The sequence below is a fragment of the Daktulosphaira vitifoliae genome, unplaced genomic scaffold (genome assembly GCF_025091365.1).
Source record: "Daktulosphaira vitifoliae isolate Bord-2020 unplaced genomic scaffold, ASM2509136v1 Scaffold_1, whole genome shotgun sequence".
Classification (NCBI taxonomy): Eukaryota; Metazoa; Arthropoda; class Insecta; order Hemiptera; family Phylloxeridae; genus Daktulosphaira; species Daktulosphaira vitifoliae.
The window spans coordinates 9358255-9380549 of NW_026099572.1; the positions used below are offsets into that span (position 1 = coordinate 9358255).

General features: G+C 33.1%; 1 protein-coding gene across 13 annotated transcripts in view; it reads right to left on the reverse strand.

The window, feature by feature from the left end:
• The window catches only part of LOC126894277 (E3 ubiquitin-protein ligase rnf8-B-like), a 47103-nt gene that overhangs the window by 6713 nt on the left and 18095 nt on the right, over positions 1–22295 (reverse strand). For all 13 annotated transcript variants that reach the window (XM_050665177.1, XM_050665174.1, XM_050665186.1 and 10 more), the window contains 12 exons: positions 20612–20638; positions 19502–19528; positions 19399–19425; positions 13550–13576; positions 9390–9416; positions 9288–9314; positions 8478–8513; positions 8362–8388; positions 8264–8290; positions 8013–8039; positions 7910–7936; positions 6460–6480 (listed from right to left, as the gene is read on the reverse strand). In XM_050665177.1, coding sequence (XP_050521134.1) covers positions 6460–6480; positions 7910–7936; positions 8013–8039; positions 8264–8290; positions 8362–8388; positions 8478–8513; positions 9288–9314; positions 9390–9416; positions 13550–13576; positions 19399–19425; positions 19502–19528; positions 20612–20638 — 327 coding nt within the window. The remainder of the gene's footprint in view (positions 1–6459; positions 6481–7909; positions 7937–8012; positions 8040–8263; positions 8291–8361; positions 8389–8477; positions 8514–9287; positions 9315–9389; positions 9417–13549; positions 13577–19398; positions 19426–19501; positions 19529–20611; positions 20639–22295) is intronic.

Genomic DNA, 22295 nt, shown 5'->3' on the forward strand with positions numbered 1-22295 from the left:
AAAAAAAAAAAAAAAAAAAAGGGTGGGTCCGATAGCCTGGTAAGGCAACCACCTAGGTGAAGGCAACACCGAAAACAAATCCCCTCTCGGTAGGTAAAACGCAAGGAAGGATACCCGTGAAACCAAATATGGAAGGACACCATAATAAAAATACAGTTACCGCTCCAGGAGTTACGGAGACTCCAGGGCCGACAGGGAAGAGTGATGTTGCAGGCTCGACCCGGTCGTCATCCAGCGACTGCATCAAAACTGTGGGACTGATGAGGCGGGGTCCAGGGGGCGTTCGCGCTCAAGTTACTGCCAAATGCCTAGGCATCAATCGTGAATTGGTGGAGGATTGGTCGGACATAAAGGCTCGTTTTACAAACGAGATTCCTTTGTCCCACTCCGAACACGAGAGATGGACACAAATCCGGCCGCTGTTGGAACGCGAAAGTTTGGAGTTCCTACCGCACGGAGGCTTCCGGTCTCCCGGGGACTTCTGTATGTCGGTAGACTCCATCTGCGCATGATGCGTGAGGACCTCGCTGCGGGTGGTGTGTTTAGCTCGGAACGGGTTATGAACCTGATGTCTCGCTGCGTCTCTGCGCTGAGGGGAGACATCGACAACGCGACCGATCGTATCGTTTAGACCGCTAGACTTGTCCTCAGCGAGATCCTATCTCGGCATAAGAGTGATCTCACTCTCTTCGCCGCAGGTATGGGTCTAAGAGATGCCATCGAGGCGTATGATTATACCAACTTGATTAATGCGGAACCAATAGGTGAGGACGAAACTATGCGTGGAAAGTGCAAAGAAGCGACATCAGATGGCATTGTGGCGGTCAACTTCGATGATACCCTCCCAGAGGTACCAATCCCGCTCGTAGATACACCCAAACGCGAAGCGGAGGAAGTGCGGCGAGCTCGCGGCTGCCGACCTCTTCAACGAGGACGGTACGCCGCGGTCCAAGCTGGACCGTTCATGAACTGGCGTGCTTGCAGGTGAGACGGCTTGAGAACATGGTTCTTGTCGTGCCGCCGCACGACCATATTAGATCGACCATAAGGGATCTAATAATGACGATTACACTGTCTGCGTCGACGACCCGGGCACGAAGACCGCCATCGTGTTAGCTGCTCCGGGTGTAATTGCGCCACCTATCGTCCCGACAGCCACCCCTAAGATGGTCAAGTGGATTCGAAAAAGGCGCAGGAAGAAGAAACTGTAGAGTGGTAACGAGGGAGGGGAACCCGCAACGATAGAGGCAGCGTCTTTGCTGGGTCCGCCGCCCCAGACTGTAGCAGCACTTCGGCACAGCCTCTGGCTGCATGGTCGGAGGTGGCCAGTGGATAGTGGAAGAGGACGTCATAGGGGCGTTGACCACTATCCTCTCGAAAGAGGGTGTGACGCTCCCCCTCGGTTCGGTGTCAGTCCGACTACTCGGGAGCAGCAAAGGCCGTTTCGTGTCATGCGAAGTGCCCATTAAGGCTTCGCAACCGTTGGTTGGGCTGACACAACTCCGGGTGGAATGGGGCACGTGGCGAATCCGGGTACCAAAGGACAAGGAAAGGTCGCCCTGAAGCAATCCCTCACGGTAGTTCCAGGGCGGCCGACACCATATCGACCGTAAAAAAAAAAAGAGGTTTATCCCCCCCCAAACATGCCGTCCACCGAAAAAAGGTAAGAGGATGAATGGGTGAGGCGGGTACCGTAAATTCTCCTATACTATACTACCTATATATAAATTTAAACAGTACTTATCTTAAAAAAAAAATATTATGATCTGTTCATTTTTCAGAAAGTTATAGCTTTATAAAGTTAAAATTAAAAATGAATTTTTTTACAAAAATCATATATTCTTTATTCATTTTGGTACCTGTTTCTTCCTAGAAGACTAAAATAAAGTTCTAATTTTTTTTTTTTCATAATAAAGTATATTACATTAGCTTTAATTCTAGAGTTTCCGAAACACTTTCAAAAGTTAATTTTTTGTGAAAAAGTTGCCATATTGAATCCCCCCTGTAGAGGTAAAGGGTCAAATTTACAAAAAAAATATACAAAATGATAAGTAAATACCTTATGTATCTATAAAAAGAAAATTTCTATTTTATAATTTTTAAAAGAGTTATGGAAATTTCAATTAAAAAAATTGAAAAAATGACGAAAATTATGGTTTTTTAAGTTTGTAATTATTTTGGAAATTTCCTCCGTTTTCGGGGAACGAGGGAAATTCATTCGATTTTTAATATAATGTCTTCGACTAGATACGATTTGTGATCTTTTGACGTATCATTAAAAGAAATCGGTGTAGTAAGAGCTGAAAAATATTGGTAACAGACACAAATAAAAAAAAACCACAGAATTATAGTCGTAAAATTGATATTTGAGAAAAAAGTTCTGAATGCAACTAGTGCTTATGTACCACAAATAGGATGTGATGAAATAGACAAAGAATTTTTTTAGAGAGTGTTGTATAAGGTCCTGGAATTCACTGTATCCTATGATCTTGCTGTCCTTAATACTTATTTTAGAAAGAGGGAAGAACATTTTATAACTTATAAAAGTGGGAAGAGTAGATCACAGATTGATTATTATATGTGGAAGAGAGAGAGGATAAAGCGAATAAAGGATTGTAAATTTATACCGGGCGAGAGTGTAACAACACAACATAGACTAAAGGTAATGAAGTTGTGATGTACCTGAAAGAGGTTAACAAAAATAGAAGAAACACGGTTGAAAAATAGAAGATTCGTTGGTGGAAATTGAAAGGGAAAAATGTAAAAGAATTTGTGAAGGCGGCAAAAGAGAGGATGGTGTGGAATTTTGAGGGAGATATAAATGATGTGTGGAATAGATTTGCTAGTTGTTTAAAGAATACTGCAAAGGAGATTGTTGGTGAGAGTAGGAGTAGAATGCCAAGAAACAAGGAAACCTGGTGGTGGAATGAGGACGTTTAAAAAATCATAGAAAGTAAGAAAAAGCAATTCAAAGTATGGCAGAAGAGCAAAAGGAGAGAAGACTGGATGGAGTATAAACATTTGTGCAAAGAAGCCAAGTGTGCAGTAAGTATGGCAAAGTTTAAGAATTATGCTGAGTTGTATGATAGGCTAGGAACAAAGGCGAGAAAGAAATGTATAGTCTTGCAAAGATAAGAGAGAAAAGGTCTAAAGATTATCATTATATAAGGTGAATAAAAAATGTTTAGAATAAGGTACTTTCGAGTGATAAAGATGTGAAAAAAAGGTGGAAAAAGTATTTTGAAAAATTAGTGAATGAGGAGTACCCAAAAGAGACATTAGAGGATATTTCGTGGAATGACGGACTGGTAGATTTATTTAGTGAAAAAGAGGCATGGGAGGCTGTGGCATCAATTAAGGAGAATAAAACAGATGAAATGCCAGTAGAAGTATGGAAAATATTAGGCGATATTGGCATAAGGTGGAGAACTGTAAGAACAGTTATAGAAATGAATGTTCAAGTAAGAAGAAAGAGGAAGACCAAAAAAGAGATGGAGAGATGCTCTTGAATGCGATTTGAGGACAGCTGATGTGAGCATAAATGATGAGGGAGATCGTGTCAAGTGAAAGTTTAGGATAAGAATGGCCGACCCCACGTAGTTGGGATTAAGGCGAGGAAGAAGAAGTATTTTAATAAAGATCAAGGATGCCATCACTGAAGTCGCCACTCGCGAGAAGAATTTTTTTATTCATATTAAAATTCTATTACTATATTTTAAGTTTTAGCTACGATGCAAAGCTGAGAAGATATTTTTTTGTGACTATCATATATTTTCTCTAACTTGACCTACTTTTTTCAACGATACGTCAAATGACTACAATTCGTATCTAGTTGAAGATATTACCCATATAAATATAAAAAAATTCTAATTTATCAATGAAACAATTACTTATCCCATGTTCTCCATACAGACAATTAAAATCATTCATTTCTAATGTTTTCAAAGTATTTATTGATAAATCATGTTTGATATGATAGGTTTCAAATACAAAATTAAATCATTTTTATTTTCTATTTGTGTATGCTACTACTAGACTATAATATTCCAAATTTGTTGATAACATGTTGCTATATAAAACATTTCTAAAAAAAATGATTGTTAGTTTCTCCTGAATTAACAAATATAATCAAATTTTATAATACGCTCAACTGAGTAAATATTTTTAACAACTTTGTTTTGATTGGTTCATTTAGTTAAAGTAAATCATTAAAATTAATTAAGTTCTGAATATTTCAATTGCAGAATCTTTTTAAACACCAAAAGTTATAAGGAAATGATTACTATTACGATAAAAATACAAAAAAAAATTGAGCTATTCTGATAAATTTACTATAAATATTATTTATAAAACATCCGAACTGCATATTAATTTTAACAATACAATTTTTTTAATTCTCATAAAATTATCTATTTAATGATGTCAATTTCAAACTTGTCAATTGACCTAAAAGTTATGGTTAAATAAATTAATTTTTTTTTACTATAAACTTTCACAAAAATCAACTTTAAACGATTAAAAAATATGTTAAATATCATTTTTCTTATTTTTAATATATTAATAATCATAATTAGTATTAATTGAAAACAATTTTTTTTTGTTCTTAATTACTTTTTTTTAAATGTAAAAACTTATTTTTTAATAATAAGTAATAATATTAAAACTTAGAAGTAATAGAAATAGTTTAATTGCACATTTCATCATATCGCGAAAAGTTTATTTAAAAAAGTACATTTTTGTTTCTGATGAAAGTTCTTTGTAGTCTAGTGTATTTATTCATAAGTAACAAAATTTTTTTATAAAAAGTATTGCATGAATCCCTTTAAATTTTTATACGCGTTAAAAGTATATGAATATAAAACTTCTTTTTATTTTTATAATATCTCCGTAAAAATTACAATATTATACTATTGAATATCAATTCATACTAAATTTAATTACTATAATTATTATGTATTCATATATTATAATTATAAATCGGGATAAAATTAAGGGAATAAGAGTTATGGTTGCTTTTGAAATAATCTACCAATCTCTTAAAATTAAACACTATCTACAGATATGCATCGAAGTATTTCTAATGAGAGTGATTTTAATTACTGCCAGATATCATCTATACTTGTCCCGTCTATGCCTCGTCCACTGTAAGGAATTAAAATAGAAGTTTCGAAATTATTCGAGAAACTTCTAGAATAATCATAACACGTAAATAATTTTCAATTTTAAATACCTTTCTGACCGGCTATTATTTTATTACTTTTTACAAATACATCGTTCATTTGGAGCGATGTTTACATTAATGTCCATCTTTTTAATACCATAAGCGTATCTGTGGTGCCAAACAGACAGCAGGATTAAATAGTTAAATTTTTAGGAAAAACTAGCCTCCCTTCATCACCTTACCAACAGTTTAATATAAAAGGGCTAGTAAAATTACACTCTCTCGTACACTCTTTCACTTGCATACTCTCATTTTCATGTCAAAAGTTAATAATGTAAAATTTATGTTAATCTTAATTATAAAACTTACATTTGTTAAAATAATTAATTAAAATCATAGAAATAAACTCAGTATGTTTTCCCTCATACCAGTGTTTGTATTTATTTAAATTAACTTAAAATATCGACGTCAACAAGGAACATCACAATTCACCATCTACCTACGAGTTCATTTGGATATCAAGGTAAGTGTAGTCGTAAGACATGCACTATATTCATGTAATATTAAGAAATAGGACAGAGTAGGTAAGAGGTAGGATTAAGATGATATGAATGAATCTAACACAATCCAAATAACTTATAACCCCTTTCCTACCATCTTCACCACATCTTTAGCATCCCTCTCTTCCCCTTTCTCTTTTTTATTTATTACACCACACTGTGCCGCGACCCCACTGTGATGCGACCTTACTGTGCTACCGTTTTTTTTTTTGTGTGTGTCTGTTACCACTTTTTCTCAGCTCTCACTGAGCCGATTTGTTTCAACGATGAAGTCAACAGATCACAAAATGTATCTAGTCGAAGACATTAGTCTCGAAAATTTAAAAAAATTCCCTCGTTTCTTGTAAATGGAGGAAATCTCCAAAAAAAGACATTTTGATAAATCGCTAATTTTCATTATTTTTCAATTTTTTTTCTTAAAATTTCCATAACTCTTTTAAAAATGATAAAATAGAAATTTCTTTTTTTAAAGATACATAAAGTATCCATAATAATCCTTTCATTTTTTAAAATTAAACATTGTCTACAGATTTGCATCAAAGTGATTTTTATGATAGTTATTTTAATCACTGTTAGATATCAATTATATTGGAAAAATCATCTTTTTTAAATTTTAAGTAAAATTAAAAAATTTAAATGTTCCATAAGATATAATTTGTCCAAAATGTTGAATATTAAAAATTAAGGAATTGAAAATAATATTTAATACACTTTAAAGGTCTTTAGATAAATACTTACTTATAAATCGAGAATTGTCGTCTAAAAAAGTATATAAACACTGAATAATCTATGTATTCTGTATACATATAATATGTTAAATAAAAATTAATAGACATTGGATATTAATTTATAACGTAAAACAATACTTTTTTTTTTATGACCGTCATTATTGAGGGCCGCCTCAGAACTGCCATTCTTTACTTCAGGACAACCCATGACGTCTCTATAATTCACACAAGCACGTTGTGAATAAGTTCTGAGTTAATCAAGAGCTGATTCGCAACGTGGTTCCCCTTCCATTAGACGTAATCCAGAGTTGGAACCGTTTGGGAGGGTTGGCAAAATAACTCGCAAAGTATAAATAACACAAAAACATGAACCTAAGGCACCGGACTAAACCAGGGTCTCAGGTCCTCTTGTGTCAGGCGTTTCACTTCTTCTTTCTTTTTCAAGACAGTTTCAGCGAACGCCTGGACGAGCTTCCACACCTCCTGGCTCACCAACATCAGGTCCACCATGGACCCGACTCGGAACGTAGACCCTAGTCGAGACATTAAAGAGCCTCGCTCCCGGGCCAATGCCTCGCACCAAGAGAGTGTACAAGGCGCTGTCTACCTCACTACGACAATCCAAACAATAGTTGCACGTCGGCGCGACTGATTTACGAATACGATGCAGGTACTCGATAAAACAGCAGTGGCCGGACATCAATTACGTGTCATTTTACCGAAAGTCCAGTCCATCAAACTATACAATCGAACGGGTCCGATGTAACCTGAGAAGGTCTTCACGATTTTTGGATGAATACTCAAGTGTATCCGCTCAAACCGGGGATCCGTACAGAAGAAACAAGTGTACGACGCTGACTAAGGTTTTGTGCCACATCTCCCAGATCACAGATTGGGCATGAGTCCCGCCAGACTGTTAATGACTTTCTGGGCCCGCTGGCCAGAATGGGTATATTGTGACCCAAACTTTAGACCTATGTCTATGACCAGGCCCAGATGAGTGTCTTTAAGCAGAATCTCCACTCCCAGCATTACTAGCCATTGAGGAGTAACCTTGTATCTACATGTGAACAGGACCGCTTCGTTCTTATCCAGAGCGAGGCTCAGTCCACTCCCCTCCTACATGATCCAGGCGGTGACTGCGCGCAGTTCGCACAAGATTCGCACGAGCCGGTCGTCTGTTAAGAAGATCACGTGCGCGTGCGGTAGTAGTGGAACGCGGAACCCACGTTGTACTGGATGTACCATAGCAGAAGCCCGAGAACCGACCCTTTCGAAACGCCACCCGTTAGGGATTTAATTCTCAAGCTCGCGGCGCTCTCGTAAACGTAAAACAATACTTTTAAAACATAAATATGTTATTTTTTAAATGTATACAGGAAAAATTAGCCTCTAACTTGAAATTATATGACATCTAAATAACAAATTCTATGTATTTTAATTCCATTTTCCCCTCTTACCAATATTATCTGGAATTGTATTGATGTCTAAATAACAAATAAGTTAAAACAATTTACTTTAAATATTATCCAGCGTATATAAATCAAATAAATTATTATTTACTTCTCATAACTTCGCCGAAGTCATTATCTAAAAACAAATACATTTTATGTTAATTTTTTTTGGATAATAAACTTTTCTTTGGTATTCATAGTATGAAAGTAAAGAACTATTCTTCCACAATGAGAAATTGGTCATCAAATTGGAAATTCATAAACAAAAATATTTCTAATAAAAATTAGCCTTTAACTTAAAATCACATTAAGATCTAAATAAAAAATTCTATTTATATTAAATTAATTTCCATTTCTTACCACTATAAATTGAATCCCTATTGATATCTAAATAACAAATGGGTTAAAATAATAATTTTTAGTAATATCCAGTGGATATAAATAAAATTATTATTTACTTCTCATAGACTCCGCCAAGGTATTTACTAAAAAATTATATTATATGTTTTATTTTATATGTACGAACTTATTTGTTCAAATTTTTAAATGTATAAATATGTGCTATTTTACTCACAATCGTTAGATACTTCAAATGTGATAATTGATGTTCCTAAGAAATACAATATGTTACTTTTAAATATTTTAACTTAAAACAATAACTATCATAACATAAATATAAAATTTCATATCGAAAAATGTAAAATTTTGTGTCGTCATTGAAATAGCAATAATAATGAGTTAAACGTAAAATATTATTAAATATTATACTTAAGTTTTAATGTTTTTACTAATAACATTACAATTTGAAGAAATAAATTTTATAACGTTTAAACAAAGTAATAGTTTATGTTGAATAAACTCAATTTTAATTCCTTTACTAGGATTATTATGTGTTATTGTGATTACGAATACCCAATATCCATAATTATTTTAAAAATGTGTAATCTTTGTAGCAATATGGTGACAACGAAGATCGTGACTCTTTGTATTATATTGTTATGTTGTACGGTCATCATTTTAATTTGTTTCGAGTGTTATTGTTATAATAAACACCATTATTATTATTGTTTGCAAATAACTCAAAAATAACGATTTTTCAGTTATGAACGACAGTCAACGCCATAACTGTAGCGAACAAACCATACGTTAACTTTATTAGTTGTAATTGAATATTCTATAATTCTACATCTATATACATCGAATAGGTTGAATAGGAATGGGATATTTATTAATAAAGAAAAACGATATTTAATAAAATATAAATATGTTATTCTCAAACGTTATATTTTTAATTTTACGTAAGAAACATTAGCCTCTAATATGAAGCCATATTGAGATCTAAATAATAAATTCTATGTATGTTAATTACATTATTCCCTCTTACCAGTTATATCTGTAATGGCATCGATAACTAAATAACAAATAAGTTAAAATAAAATATTTTTAGAACTGTCCAATGCATATAAATTATCAAATTATTATTTACAATTTAAATCTCCGAGCATTTCATCAACTAAAATAAATTACATTTTATGATTAATTTTATATGTACAAAATTCTATATGCTTAAACGTAATTTTATTGAATATCTCATAATAAACTTGCCAAAAAAGTAATTTTTTTAAGGAAATTTCTGCCTATTAATAACATTTAGTCATTCTTCGATTTTGAAAAAGTTTCAGAAATTCTGACGTCTTTAAATTGAGTCTTATACTTATTTACTTTACATAAATAGTAAAATTTCCTGCATGTGATACCGAAATAGGTAACGGGTGTGACAATTATATTAAATATACGCGTACTCCAGTTATGTGGATGAGTAGCCTGAAGGACATCAGATATCGTCTCAGGTAAGTATGTAATCACTAAGATCGTGATACTGAAGCCCGTCCACGTCCTCCATCACCACACATGGTGTAGGATCCTCCTTTAACGGGGGTTGCCGTATGGCTAACGACCTCACGCGTAAAAACAATAAATTGCTAAGAAACAGCTAACCATGCCTCGGATGTATAATAGATTTACAGACTTAACAATTGAAATTTGGAATGTGCGATCTCTCTACAGGACCGGCGCTTTGACAATAGTCTTATCGGATCTTGACCGATATAGATTGACGATTACAGTTATTCAAGAAGTAAGATGGACTGGCACAGGACACCCAAAGACAGAGAAACATACAGTATTCTACAGTGGAGGAACCAAACATGAGAAAGGAGTTGGCTTCATAGTAAGTGATCAAGTACTACAAAATGTTAAGAGATTTGAAGCCATCAATGATAGAATTTGCTACCTAGAAATACAATGTATATGTTTTAAAATAATATTAGTTAACTGTTATGGGCCTACGGAAGACAAGGATGAAGACCAAAAAAGTGAATTCTATGATGATATAGAAAGAGTCTATACCACAATTTCAAATTACCATATAAAATAATTCTTGGAGACTTTCAAGCCAAAATTGGAAAGGAACCAACTCTCAAACGGACCATAGGAAATTGAAAAAGAAAAGATTTGGAAAAGAAAGTTTACACGAAACGTCTGACGACAATGGGGAAAGGCTAATAAATTTAAGCTTAGCATCAAACATGTGGAAGTTCGGACCAATTCTAAAATAAAAAGGCCAAAATCAAAAGAAGATTAGCAGTTAGAAAGAGAGAAGAAAAATTTTTTAAAAAGCAATTTAATATAAAAGAATTAAAAAATCCAGAAAAAGTCAATAATTCAGAGAAAATATTGTACAAAATATATAACGACAAGAAGGAAGAAAGGAAGATAATGTCGAAATTCTATGGACAAACTTAGAACAAACATTAAAAAGCACAGCGAAGGAAACACTGGGTTTCAAAATGAAAGAAATGAAAAAGAATAAATGGTTTGACATTGACTGCAAAATGGCTTTAAAAGAACGAGATAGGGCTCGCCTTATAATGCTAAGAGATCCAAAGGAAGAAAATAAAATCCAATTGGCTAAAATACAACAAGAAGCAAAAAAGACCTTAAGAACAAAAAAAAAAGACAATGAGAAAAACACAAAATTGAACAAATTGAAAACAATTACAGGAGTAATCCAAAAATTTTCTTCGGAGGAGTAAACGAGATTAAGATAGGTTTCAAACAAAGGACAACTATGGTAAAAAACGATGATGGAACATTAATAACAAATTCGAATGAAGTAGTCGATAAATTCAAAAGCACCTTTGCAGAATTACTAAACAAGAAGAATAGGGAAACAGTAGTACCTGAACCAGATGTTATAATAAAACAAAATCTGATCGAACCAACAGATGAAGAGGTAGATAGAGCCATACAAATACTCAAAAATGGAAAATCGCCAGGAGAGGATGATATAGCCTTCAGAAATCCCCAAAAAAAAGGAGGTCAAGCTTTAGTACAACGATATAATAATTCGAAAAATATGGAAGAAAGAAACATTGCCGGTACAATGGAATACTTCTATCTTATGTCTAATATATAAAAAAAGAGAGATGCTTTGAATTGCAGAAATTACAGGGGAATATCTTTGCTCTGTACTGCGTACAAGATACTAACAAATGTATTATTAAACAGGCTAATACCCTAAGCACAAGAAATAGTAGGAGAATATCAAGAAGGATTCACTAAAGGAAAATCTAGAGTGAACCAAATTCACAAAGCAAAACAACTAATGGAGAAAAGTTACAAATTAAATTAAGACTTATTTATCCTATTCATTGTCTATAAACAAGCTTATGACTCAATCATGAGAGAATCCTTGTGGGTTGTGATGCTAAAATTTGGAATACCGGAGAAAATGGTAAAATTAATACAAACCTGTAATACAATTTCTAAATGTAGGATTAGATACAATCAACAAATGTCGGAAGAATTCAATGTAGAAAATGGTTTAAGACAAGGTGATGCACTTTCTCCTATGCTATTTTATATAGCACTAGAATATGTAGTAAGATCTGTCCTAGAACTCAATACAGGAGTATAAAATTCATGAAAACACAGAAGTAACTATAGTAGCATACGTAGATGATATGATAGTAGCTGAATCAGAAGCAAATCTAAAAAACGACAACATCAAGTTTGATCGGGCGCCCAGACTGACAGCCAGAAGTGCGCCCTGAAGGAGCATTATGTGCGGGTCCACCATCCAGTGATGCCCGTGCCCGTCATGCTCCTCGAAGTGGAGGAATGGACGGAGGAGGTGACGGGTAGAGTGCACAACTGGACGCCCTCCGCCGTCTAGAGGACAAGGTGCTGCTGGAAATCGGGCCTGTGGTGGTCCGTGTGAACTCCGGCGGCAAAGGTTGGTGCGCCCATGTGCGGGGCCAATTTTAAAGGCCCCAAAGACAAAATTGGGGCCTGGTAAAAAGACTCCCCCCGAGAGGATGTCGGGTGGAAAGGCCGAGGGGTCTTCCAAAGCGCAGCCCGCTAGTGAATGGGATTCCTTCAAACGAATCTCAACCACTGTCGGGCTGTCCAGGACCTGGTCCGGCGGGTGGCATACGAAATGGGCACCGACGTGTGCATCATCTCGGATCGTACGCCGGATTGGTCCGGGACTCTGCCGGTCGGTTTTTGGACCGGTCCGGTAGAGCGGCGATCGCACTTCCCGATCTGGGGGTCGGCGGACACCAATCAGTGTGGCGAAGACCTGTTGGACCTGATGTCGGGCTGGTCTCGGCCAACAGGGGCTCCACCCCGACGTTTGAGGGTCACTCTTCGAGCTCGGTGGTGGACGTCATGCTAGTGTCCCCGTCGCTGCACCCACACGTGACCGGTTGGTCGGTTCTCCCGTACAGGGAAAACCTGAGCGTCCACGGAAATCGTCCCCCGCGAGACGAGCACCGCGCGCCGAACCATGGCGGGCGAGTGAGCTGGCGGGTTACGGATGTCAACGCATTTGAGACAGGCTTACTGCTCGCTCAATGGTCGGCGCCCGCGGTACCGGACCGGCAAGTCCCCGCGAGTGAAGCGGTGGAAGAGTTGGACCGGGGGTTGGTCGCAGCATGCGACTTCGCCATTCCGGCCAAACCACCGCCGTCGACTCGTGGACCGCCAGTCCACTGGTGTAATGAGGAGGAGCCGGCTAGGCGGGAGGAGTGCGTCAGGGTCAGGCGGGTCATGACGCGCTTCAACCGATGGCCTGGTGATCCGGAATTCCCGCACCCAAGGGAGGCGCTGAGGGCAGCACGTAAAGAGCTGAAGCTCGCCATAAGGTGGATCAAAGCGAAGTGCTGGGCCGAAATTGTGAAGTTGGTGGACCACGACCCGTGAGGGAAACCCTATCGGGTCATCATGTGGAAACTCCGCGGTCCACCGTCTTCGGGTCAGATAAAGGTGGAAGTGTCGGAAAAAATGGTAGATATACTTTTTCCGACACATCCGCCCCTGCCTCCCTCTTTTTTTTTTACAAATCGTAAAGTTTAGTTATATGAATTGTTTACAAAAAAATATTTTTAATAAGGACATTTTTTACAAATTAGTGTCTAATCCATAGTTAAATGATGTGGAAAAGGTATACTTCTTCTCATTAAAAAAACTTGACGACAGTACAGCTGCCAATAGATTACAATAATATTACACGACAATTATTATTTAAGCCTAAAAAATTCTCTTATATAAATAGTCCAATATTGCTTCTTAAGTACTTACTTATTTCTTGAAGAGTCCTATTGTTATCTAAATATCAAAAAAGTTAAAATAAAATATTTTAGTAATATCCTCTGAATAAATGGATAAATAGATTAACTTCTAAATAAGTTAACCAAACCAGTAATATTTACTTGTGTCACCTATGTGCAAGTTACTTAATAAAAATAAAAATTCACATTATGTGTAAAATATTTAATATGTTTGAACATAATTTTTGCAGAAAGATTTATGCATATTGAAAATATTATTTCTTTCATAGATTTTGAAAATTTTTCAGAAATTCAGACATGTTTATTTAGAGTCACTCTTAAAGTTTATTTAATACACTGAATGTTGAAATAATTAAAGAGTAAAATATAGGAATAGAATACGATTTTTGTATACAAATCGTAAAGTTATGTTATTTTAATTGTTGATTTTATTCATCAAAATATACTTTGACATTGTGTGCCTTAAAGCGTTCCATTACATGTATGTGATAATTTGGAAATATTTTTAGCTTCGATGCAAAGCTGAGAAGATATTATTTTACTATGGTGTGTTTTTATTGTGTCTATTGCCACATTATCTTATCTCTCACTGCATTAATTTCTTTCAATAATAATTTAAATATCACAAGTCGTATCTAGTTTAAGACCTTGAAAATTGAAAAAATTTCCCTTGTTCCCTGTAAATAGCGCAAATCCCCCCCAAAATTACGATTTGTAAATCTGTAAATTTTGACATTATTTCCTAAAAATTGTCATAACTTATTGAAAATAGATAAATAAAAAAAATGTTATTATATAAAAACTTTAGGTATTTCCTTTTATTTGATATCATATTTTAGAAAATCTAACCCTTTACATGCCCACAAGAGAGTATTGAAAATAACAAGTTTTTTACAAAACTGAACTTTTTCAACTTAACTTTTGAAAATGTTCTGGAAATACGGCGTCCTTTAAACATATGTTAAATTAAAGCTTATATTACGTACTGTAAATTAAAAAAAATTTGACAACATATCTTCTTCGTACAAACAGCTGCCGTATTTAAAATAATTATATTTTTGTATTAAAATTATAGTACATGATGTAAGCTTTAATTTAACTTATGTTTAGTAGTAAAACTGTTTAAGGTCAGGTGCTTTTGAGTTTTCCTATTAGTGATTATATTTTTTTTATTGTACCAGAATTTTCGGTACCCTTTATTTTGGATTAAGATTTTTATCACAAGTATTGTGTAATTTTAGATTATTCTTGTAATTTAGTTAAATTTTCGTTGTGTGACCTAGAAGAGCCGTTTTTGTCTACCAGTGATATGAATAGTGAAGTTAAATTAACTATGATTAAATTGTAAGATGATCCTATTATTGCACCTTAGTCTGAATTTGATTAGTATAAGTCTACTGTTCGCTGTTTGTTTGCAGTTATTCAATATGAAAGAACTTCATTTAGCATTAATCATTTTTCTGTCAGTCTACTCTTAGTGAGAGCATTATTCGTGAGACAGTTTATGGAATTCTTGGTCTTGGCTCTACTCAGAAGTCACAGTTTTTTGATGTTTTATATAATTACCATTCTGTGTTAAGTGACCGGCCTGGTCTTAATAATTTATATATCTGTAAATTTGATGTTACCAAATATGTGCCCTTAAAGATCAAACCTTATTCTATTCTTTTTTCACAGCGGTCTGCTGTTGAAAAAGAGCTGAATCGCTAATCCGATAATCTATATTAAAAAACAGATGGGCCTGTTCGTATATGTCTTGAAGCTCGTCGGGTAAATTCTATTATAGTTTCTATGTGTGATCTGTCTCCGACTTTGGTGAGATTTTGATTTGTTTCATTGGTAAACAATATTTTTCGTCGATTGATTTTTATTGGTAAGTTGGATTACATCCGTCCGTCCAAAAATATGTATCTTTCAGTCGGACATGACACTAAAATTTTCAAAATGTAATTTTTTTAAAAGTAAAATTAAGTTCCTCGGATATATAGTTATCCCGTGTATTTAATATCGTATTTTTAATTATTTGTGCCGATTTTAAACGGAAAATTGCCATTCCTAGATGTAATGGTAAAAAAACAGCCTAATGGGAAATTCGGCACAGGAGTGTATAGAAAAAGTACACATACAGATAGATATTTACATGCCGATTCACTCCATTGCCCCTCACAGAAAATGGGATTATTACACACAATGGCAACAAGAGCTGTCAGAATAGCTGATGAAAACCATGTGAATGAGGAAAAAACATACTTACGACAAGCACTAAAGAATAATGGGTACACAATTAAAAATATTAAATTTATAAATAATTAAATTATTTACCCAAATCTTTAATTTATACTGTTGTTGTAAAGTTTCACAAGTAATATGGTCATGCTGTAGCAAAGAAATAATTGGATGCTCATAAAGAATTTTGTACTTCAAATAACATGGATAAAATTGTTCGTCAGTTATTGTTAACCTGTGATATATGTTAGCGGAATACGCCTTCTAAATAGCGTATGGAAGGTCTTATGTAACATATCATGTCGGAAAATGTATTGGAGAAAGTACTAGTTGATATTTATGGGCCACTTCCCACTAGTTGAAATGAAGTGCACTATATTTTTATGGTGTTAGATCATTTTTCAAGATTTGTTCGTTTGTACCCGTTGAAAAAGGCCACGGTTTAAACTACCCTTAATCATATACATATGGATTACATCCCCTCTGATGGGAAACCCGAACAAATAGTTTCTGATCACAGCAAGCACTTTAGCAGCCATTTATAGCAATCCCGTTTATCTGACATTAGCATTCAACCTACACATACAAATGTATATCATCCGCTGTCCAATCCGTCTGAAAGAGTAATGCGTGAACTGGGACTTTTATTTAGGACGTATACCAATACCATACGAAATGGCCCCGGTATTTAACATATATTGAGTGGGTATTTCATAATACTGTCCATGAGTTAACTGGATTCACACCGTCTACTTTATTCAACAATTTAGAAGAGAAACCCCTTGTAATTAGTGTGATTGAATTTCCGTCATATTCAACAGTGCCTCAAGAGCGGAAACTTATTATGAATCGCGAAATTCAATGTTCGAAAGCTGAATAGCGTAAGCGTCGTCATGATCAATAAGGCCCCGCGGTATCGTTTGGTATTGACGATCAAGTTCTAGTGCGAACCCAAAAACTCAGCTCTGAAGTTCACAAGCTATTGGAAAATTCGTTTTGCTTTATGATGGTTCCTATTTGGTTTCTGAAGTGAAACAAACTAATTCTTATGTTGTAACTTGTCCATTAACAGGACGTTTGCAAAGGCACGTTTAATGTTGTTTTTCTAAGACGATATAAGTCAGCTGATTCTATGAACTGAGTTAATTTTTATTAGGTACTTTTTTTTACGTTTTCTCTCTTTTGAGAAATTTTGTTGTTTCACTCCAAATCTTCTCAGGGGGTTTCTGTAACGTGACAAAAATGCACCTCTTTTTTGTTTATTTGTATATATATATATATAATCTTAAGTATTTTCGTTGTGCCGAATACGTATTGCGATGACGTTTAATATTTTTTTGTTGGATAATTTGTAATAAGTTTATTCACGTTATCTGTGTTAGCTGTGTCATATATATACGAACAGATTAGCAGATTTCAAATTGTGTATATTCCACTCTCCACCCTTTCTAGTTCTCTAATGCACTGAACGCTACTAAATGTATCATTATATATTACATTGTCCAGTGTAGGATAAATAATTTTATTATCTTTATCTCTGTTAATTCCGAATAACCTTAACCTCTTTTCAAGGCACGACACTTCTAGGTGCCTCAATCGCTCTGAACGTTTTAATACGACAGTTTTCAGAGAGTAGCCATAGTCGGAATTGGTCATACTATTTCCCGTCCGTAGCAGTTGTGATTTTTTGTTGTGTGCGCTGCTAACAATTGTGTTTTTTTATATATTTTTCGTGAATGTCTGCTATATTAAATATGTAACTACAGTAGAAGTCGCTTAATAGAAACACTTTGGGACCAAGGAAAAATATGTCAATTAACCGATTGTTTCTAATAAGCGATTAGTTTAATTTGTACTATAAAAAAAATGAAAAATTTATAATTAATACATAAAAAGTCAAGCCTTATAAATTAATCAAATATTTTATTTAAAATACGTGTCTATCGAAGTTTGTTTTTTTTATTGAGTAACTCTATGACCATATTTTCATAGGAGTAGTGCTGCTCAAAGCCTTTTTCATCTGCACGGTGCTGGATTACTCTTCTGAGGACACTAAGAGCTTCTACAATTTCTATGTTTTCTGGGGATACCTCGTGGTGCATTGTTTATCGCCTGTTAACCGGTGTATATGTCAACCTAATTGTTACAAATAACCGATATGATGTTTCAATTATCCAATTTATTTTCAATGTTCTAATATACGGCCGGTCCGTCCCGAGACATTTTGTTTCAATAACGCGATTGTATCAATTATCCATGTTTCTAATAAGCGAATTCTATTGTATTTTTATTTTACGGCGTCATCTAAGCCTATCTCCTATTGTTTAGCTATTTTGGGTTGGTAATGTATATTTTTTTGTTAGAATTAGTTGAATCAATTATGTTTTTAGTGCACGATGCTATATGCACGTGTTGCAATTTTTTTATTTTATCATATTTAGATGTAAGTAAAAAATAAATATAGTTAAAAAAAACTAAAAACCACGCTTTTAAAACATAACGAACTAAAAAGTTCAAAATAAATTTTAAAATAAGCTTAAAACAATAATACTAGTATTTTTCATTCATTATTGTTTTGAAAAAAATTGAATCTTTAAATGTTTATATCTAAAAATAAAGAAAAAAAATTGTTTATATGTATATATATATAATATTGATGATATGCACGCATGTACGGGCACGATAACCAAAAATAAATTTATGCTGGAATAGTGTTACCGGTGTGTAGTGAGCGTGGCATGGGGTGGGGTGAATGCGTTACGACAGTCTTGTCTCAAGGCCATAGACGACGGGATACGTGAGAATAATAACGCGTGGCATGTGGAGAGTTACAAACAAACATACTTACATACATTCATACAGGTAAAAATAGTATAAGCATGTTAAAAATGAAACTCTTCCTGTATAGAGAAAAAGATAAATTTTAGTAAAGACAATTTTAAATCCCCCTGTGGGCAGATGAAGAGTCCGATTTTCAAAAAATGTATATCAAATAAAAGGTAACTATCTAAGAATTGAATATAAAAAAAACTATTTGGATTTATTAATTTTTGAAAAAGTTAAGGCAATTTTCAGAAAAAAAATGTCAATAATAACTAATTTTTTTAATTGAGAGCTGAGAAAGAGTAGCAACAGACACACACAAAAAAACACAACTTGGTAAAATAATATCTTTTCAGATATCCATCAAAATTAAAAATATTTTTAAAAGTTAAGTTGAAAAAGTTGAGTTTTGTAAAAAAGCTGCTACATTGAATCCTCTTTCGTGGGCAGATTATCAGATTATCAAAAATACTACATAAAATAAAAGGAAATACCTTTGGTTTTTATATAAAAAAAATGTTAGGAAAAATATGAAAAAAATGTCGAAATTTATCAATTTTAAAAATCGTACATTTTTGGGGGATCTTCACCATTTACGGAGAACTAGGACAAATTTTTCAATTTTTTTAGGTCAATGTCTTTAACTATGTACGATTTATGATCATTTGGTGTATCCCTGCGAATCTGTTCAGTGAGAGTTGAGAGTAAGTAGTGACAGACACAAAAAAATATAATGGTAAAAATAATATCTAATTAGCTTCGCATCGAAGCTAATAAAAAAATGTATGTATGTATATTACCACTTCTTACTATAATAATCTGAAATCATATTGATATCTAAATAAAAAAAAAAGTTATAGTAAATATTTTTAGTATTATTCAATAAATATAAATCAATTGAATTATTATTTACAATTCAAATCTTCAAGAAATTCATCAACTAAAAAAAATATATTTTATGAATAATTTTATATGTACAAAATTATATGCTTAAACTTAATTTTATTGAATTTTATTACCATGATTAACCTAATAAAAAAATAACTTTGTATGAATATTTCTGCAAATTTATAACATTTTTTCATTCTTCGATTTTGAAAAAGTTTCGGAAATTCTGACATCTTTAAATTGAGTCTTACTTATTTACTTTACTTTAATAGTAAACTTCCTTAAAGTTTATATAATAAACTTAACATTGAAATAAATTTTGTCTTCAAGAATTACTTTCTTTGTGTGGTCTTTAAGGTCAAGGAATAAAATACGATTTTTGTGTACAAATTGGAAAGTTACCTTACATAAATTGTTACAAAAAAATATATTCAAGAAGGGCATTTTTTACAAATTAGTGTCTAATCTATAGTTAAATGACGTGAAAAAAGGTATGCTGCAATCAATTGTATCAGCTACTATACCGTGTACTAGCATGGATAATAAATCTATATAGCATTCAATAGATAGTGAAGAATTAGAAAATTTAATGCAGCAGTCTAGCGCACCGAATAATATAGTCATATGGTACTGTATACTGTCGAATAAAGGCCAGTAAAAAATTATTTGAAGAAACGCTAAGTAGGGATGTCATGGGACGTTTCATTATGCACTTGCCGTTTAAAGAAAAGCAACAATATGTGAAATTTATAAGGGAATATGAGAATTTGAATTACATGAAAAGGGTAGATGTCGATCATCCGATAAACTGGGGAAAATATGTTATTTTTGTTAGTGTTGTTTACTCCACGAAAAAAAAACCAGTCACCGAATAAATGTCGCACTAGGTGTATTAACTAAAAATTAAAATTAAAATTCAATAAAATTTATTGTTTTGATTTAAAACATAATTGGCTCAGATTTTTTTTTCATTATAAGTAAATAGTCTACATTCGCAACACATCTTTAAATAAATTAATCTTAAATGGTATGTTATAATGTATATTTGTATTTCATAAAATTCTTAAATTTTCTATAGAAATTAAAAATATAATTATTTTACGTATAATTTAAAGTTCTTGAATCAAGTACTTACTTAGATCATGATAAATGATATTGACATCTAAACAAATATATAAACATTGAATTAGCGATTTTCAAACCTATTTTATGTATAATATTTCTATTTTTTATGACATCACTATACAATGTATAGTTTCGTTAAGTTCACTGAAAAAATAAAACTGGTAAAATTTGAGTAAGTCAACCTCTTCACGTGCCTCAAAGGGATTGAAGTTCTTCAAAAATGGGGTGGATTTTCTTTTTTTATATGTACGTTCTTTATTTTTGAAGTTTCGCCAAAAACACAAAGAACAATTTTTATAACTCATTGTTATGTCTGGTACAGATATATCACTATTCAAGCTTTTTAAAAATAACTGGAAAAATTTAGATTTAAATAATTTAAAAATATTTTCAAAAGTTCAAAAATCATATAAAAATTTAAAAGATGTGGCAGATGAAATAATTTTATATTGTACAGACAAACTTATAGATCATTATCCAAAAGATGATTATAAAAAGTTCATAGAATTAGTTTTGATATTTTTAGGAGGCATACCTTCAAATGAAATACGATTCTATCAATCTGGTGCTTACCATCTAGCGCGGTGGATGGCAAAGGCCATTTACTGCCTAAAAATTTTAATGTTTAGTGATAAGTTGAAAATTTCATCAAAAGAAGTAAATGCACTAGATGATATATGTTGTTTTGTAGTTGAATGTTATATTAAAATGTGGTTTTCAGCTGCGAATATTATAACAGCTCCTATAAATGACTTAATGTTTTTAAAAAATTTATTAAATTATAGTAATAATAAACTAGGAGAAATAGCTATAAAAAAATGTATAAACCATTTATGGTATTTAAATGATGAGTGTGCTGTGTTTTCTTTATTTGACGATCGACTTGACATTTATATTACAAATATAAAATTATATAATAATACTGCAAAATGTGTTAATTTCAAATTACTATATTTGTATTATAACCATTATTTTTGACTATTTTAGGTGGTTTTTATTTTTGAAGAACTTCAACCCCTTTGAGGCACGTGAAAGGGTTGACTTATTATACTCAAATTTTACCAGTTTCATTCTTTCAGTGAACCTAACGAAATTTTGAGCCCATGACTTTGAATTTATGAAGTTGAAAAATAAGGACCACCCTACTATACATAGATACCTACCATTCATTGTCAGTTATAATTTTATATATTAATATGTTTATGATAGTTTATAAGGCACAATCAGGCTGCATTAAGGAATTGTGCCACTTGGCGTACTCAATTATGTAAACCCCAATGTTCTGTTTTTTGCTCATAATAATTTTTTCTCTATTTATTTATACAAAAATATAAATAAAATCTTCAACTCTATAATTTATATAGAATCATATTTCAATGTCTTCATTAAAAACTACTGCCTGGTAAACTCGCTCACAATACTCCCTAAATATGACATTGGACATTATATTAATTGAACGTTGTATGGAAAATTAAAAAGCCATTTACTATTAAAAAAATTCAAACATATTATTTTATTCAAAATATGTGTTCCTATTTGAGAAAACAAAATTTCCATCATTGCAAGACATATGGGATGAACTTAATAAGTATTACATAAATAATATTTGAAGAATAAAATGTAACTAAAAGTATCTACATTTAACTTGAAAATTTTTAAGTTGAATTATTATAAAAAGAAGTAACCATATAAAA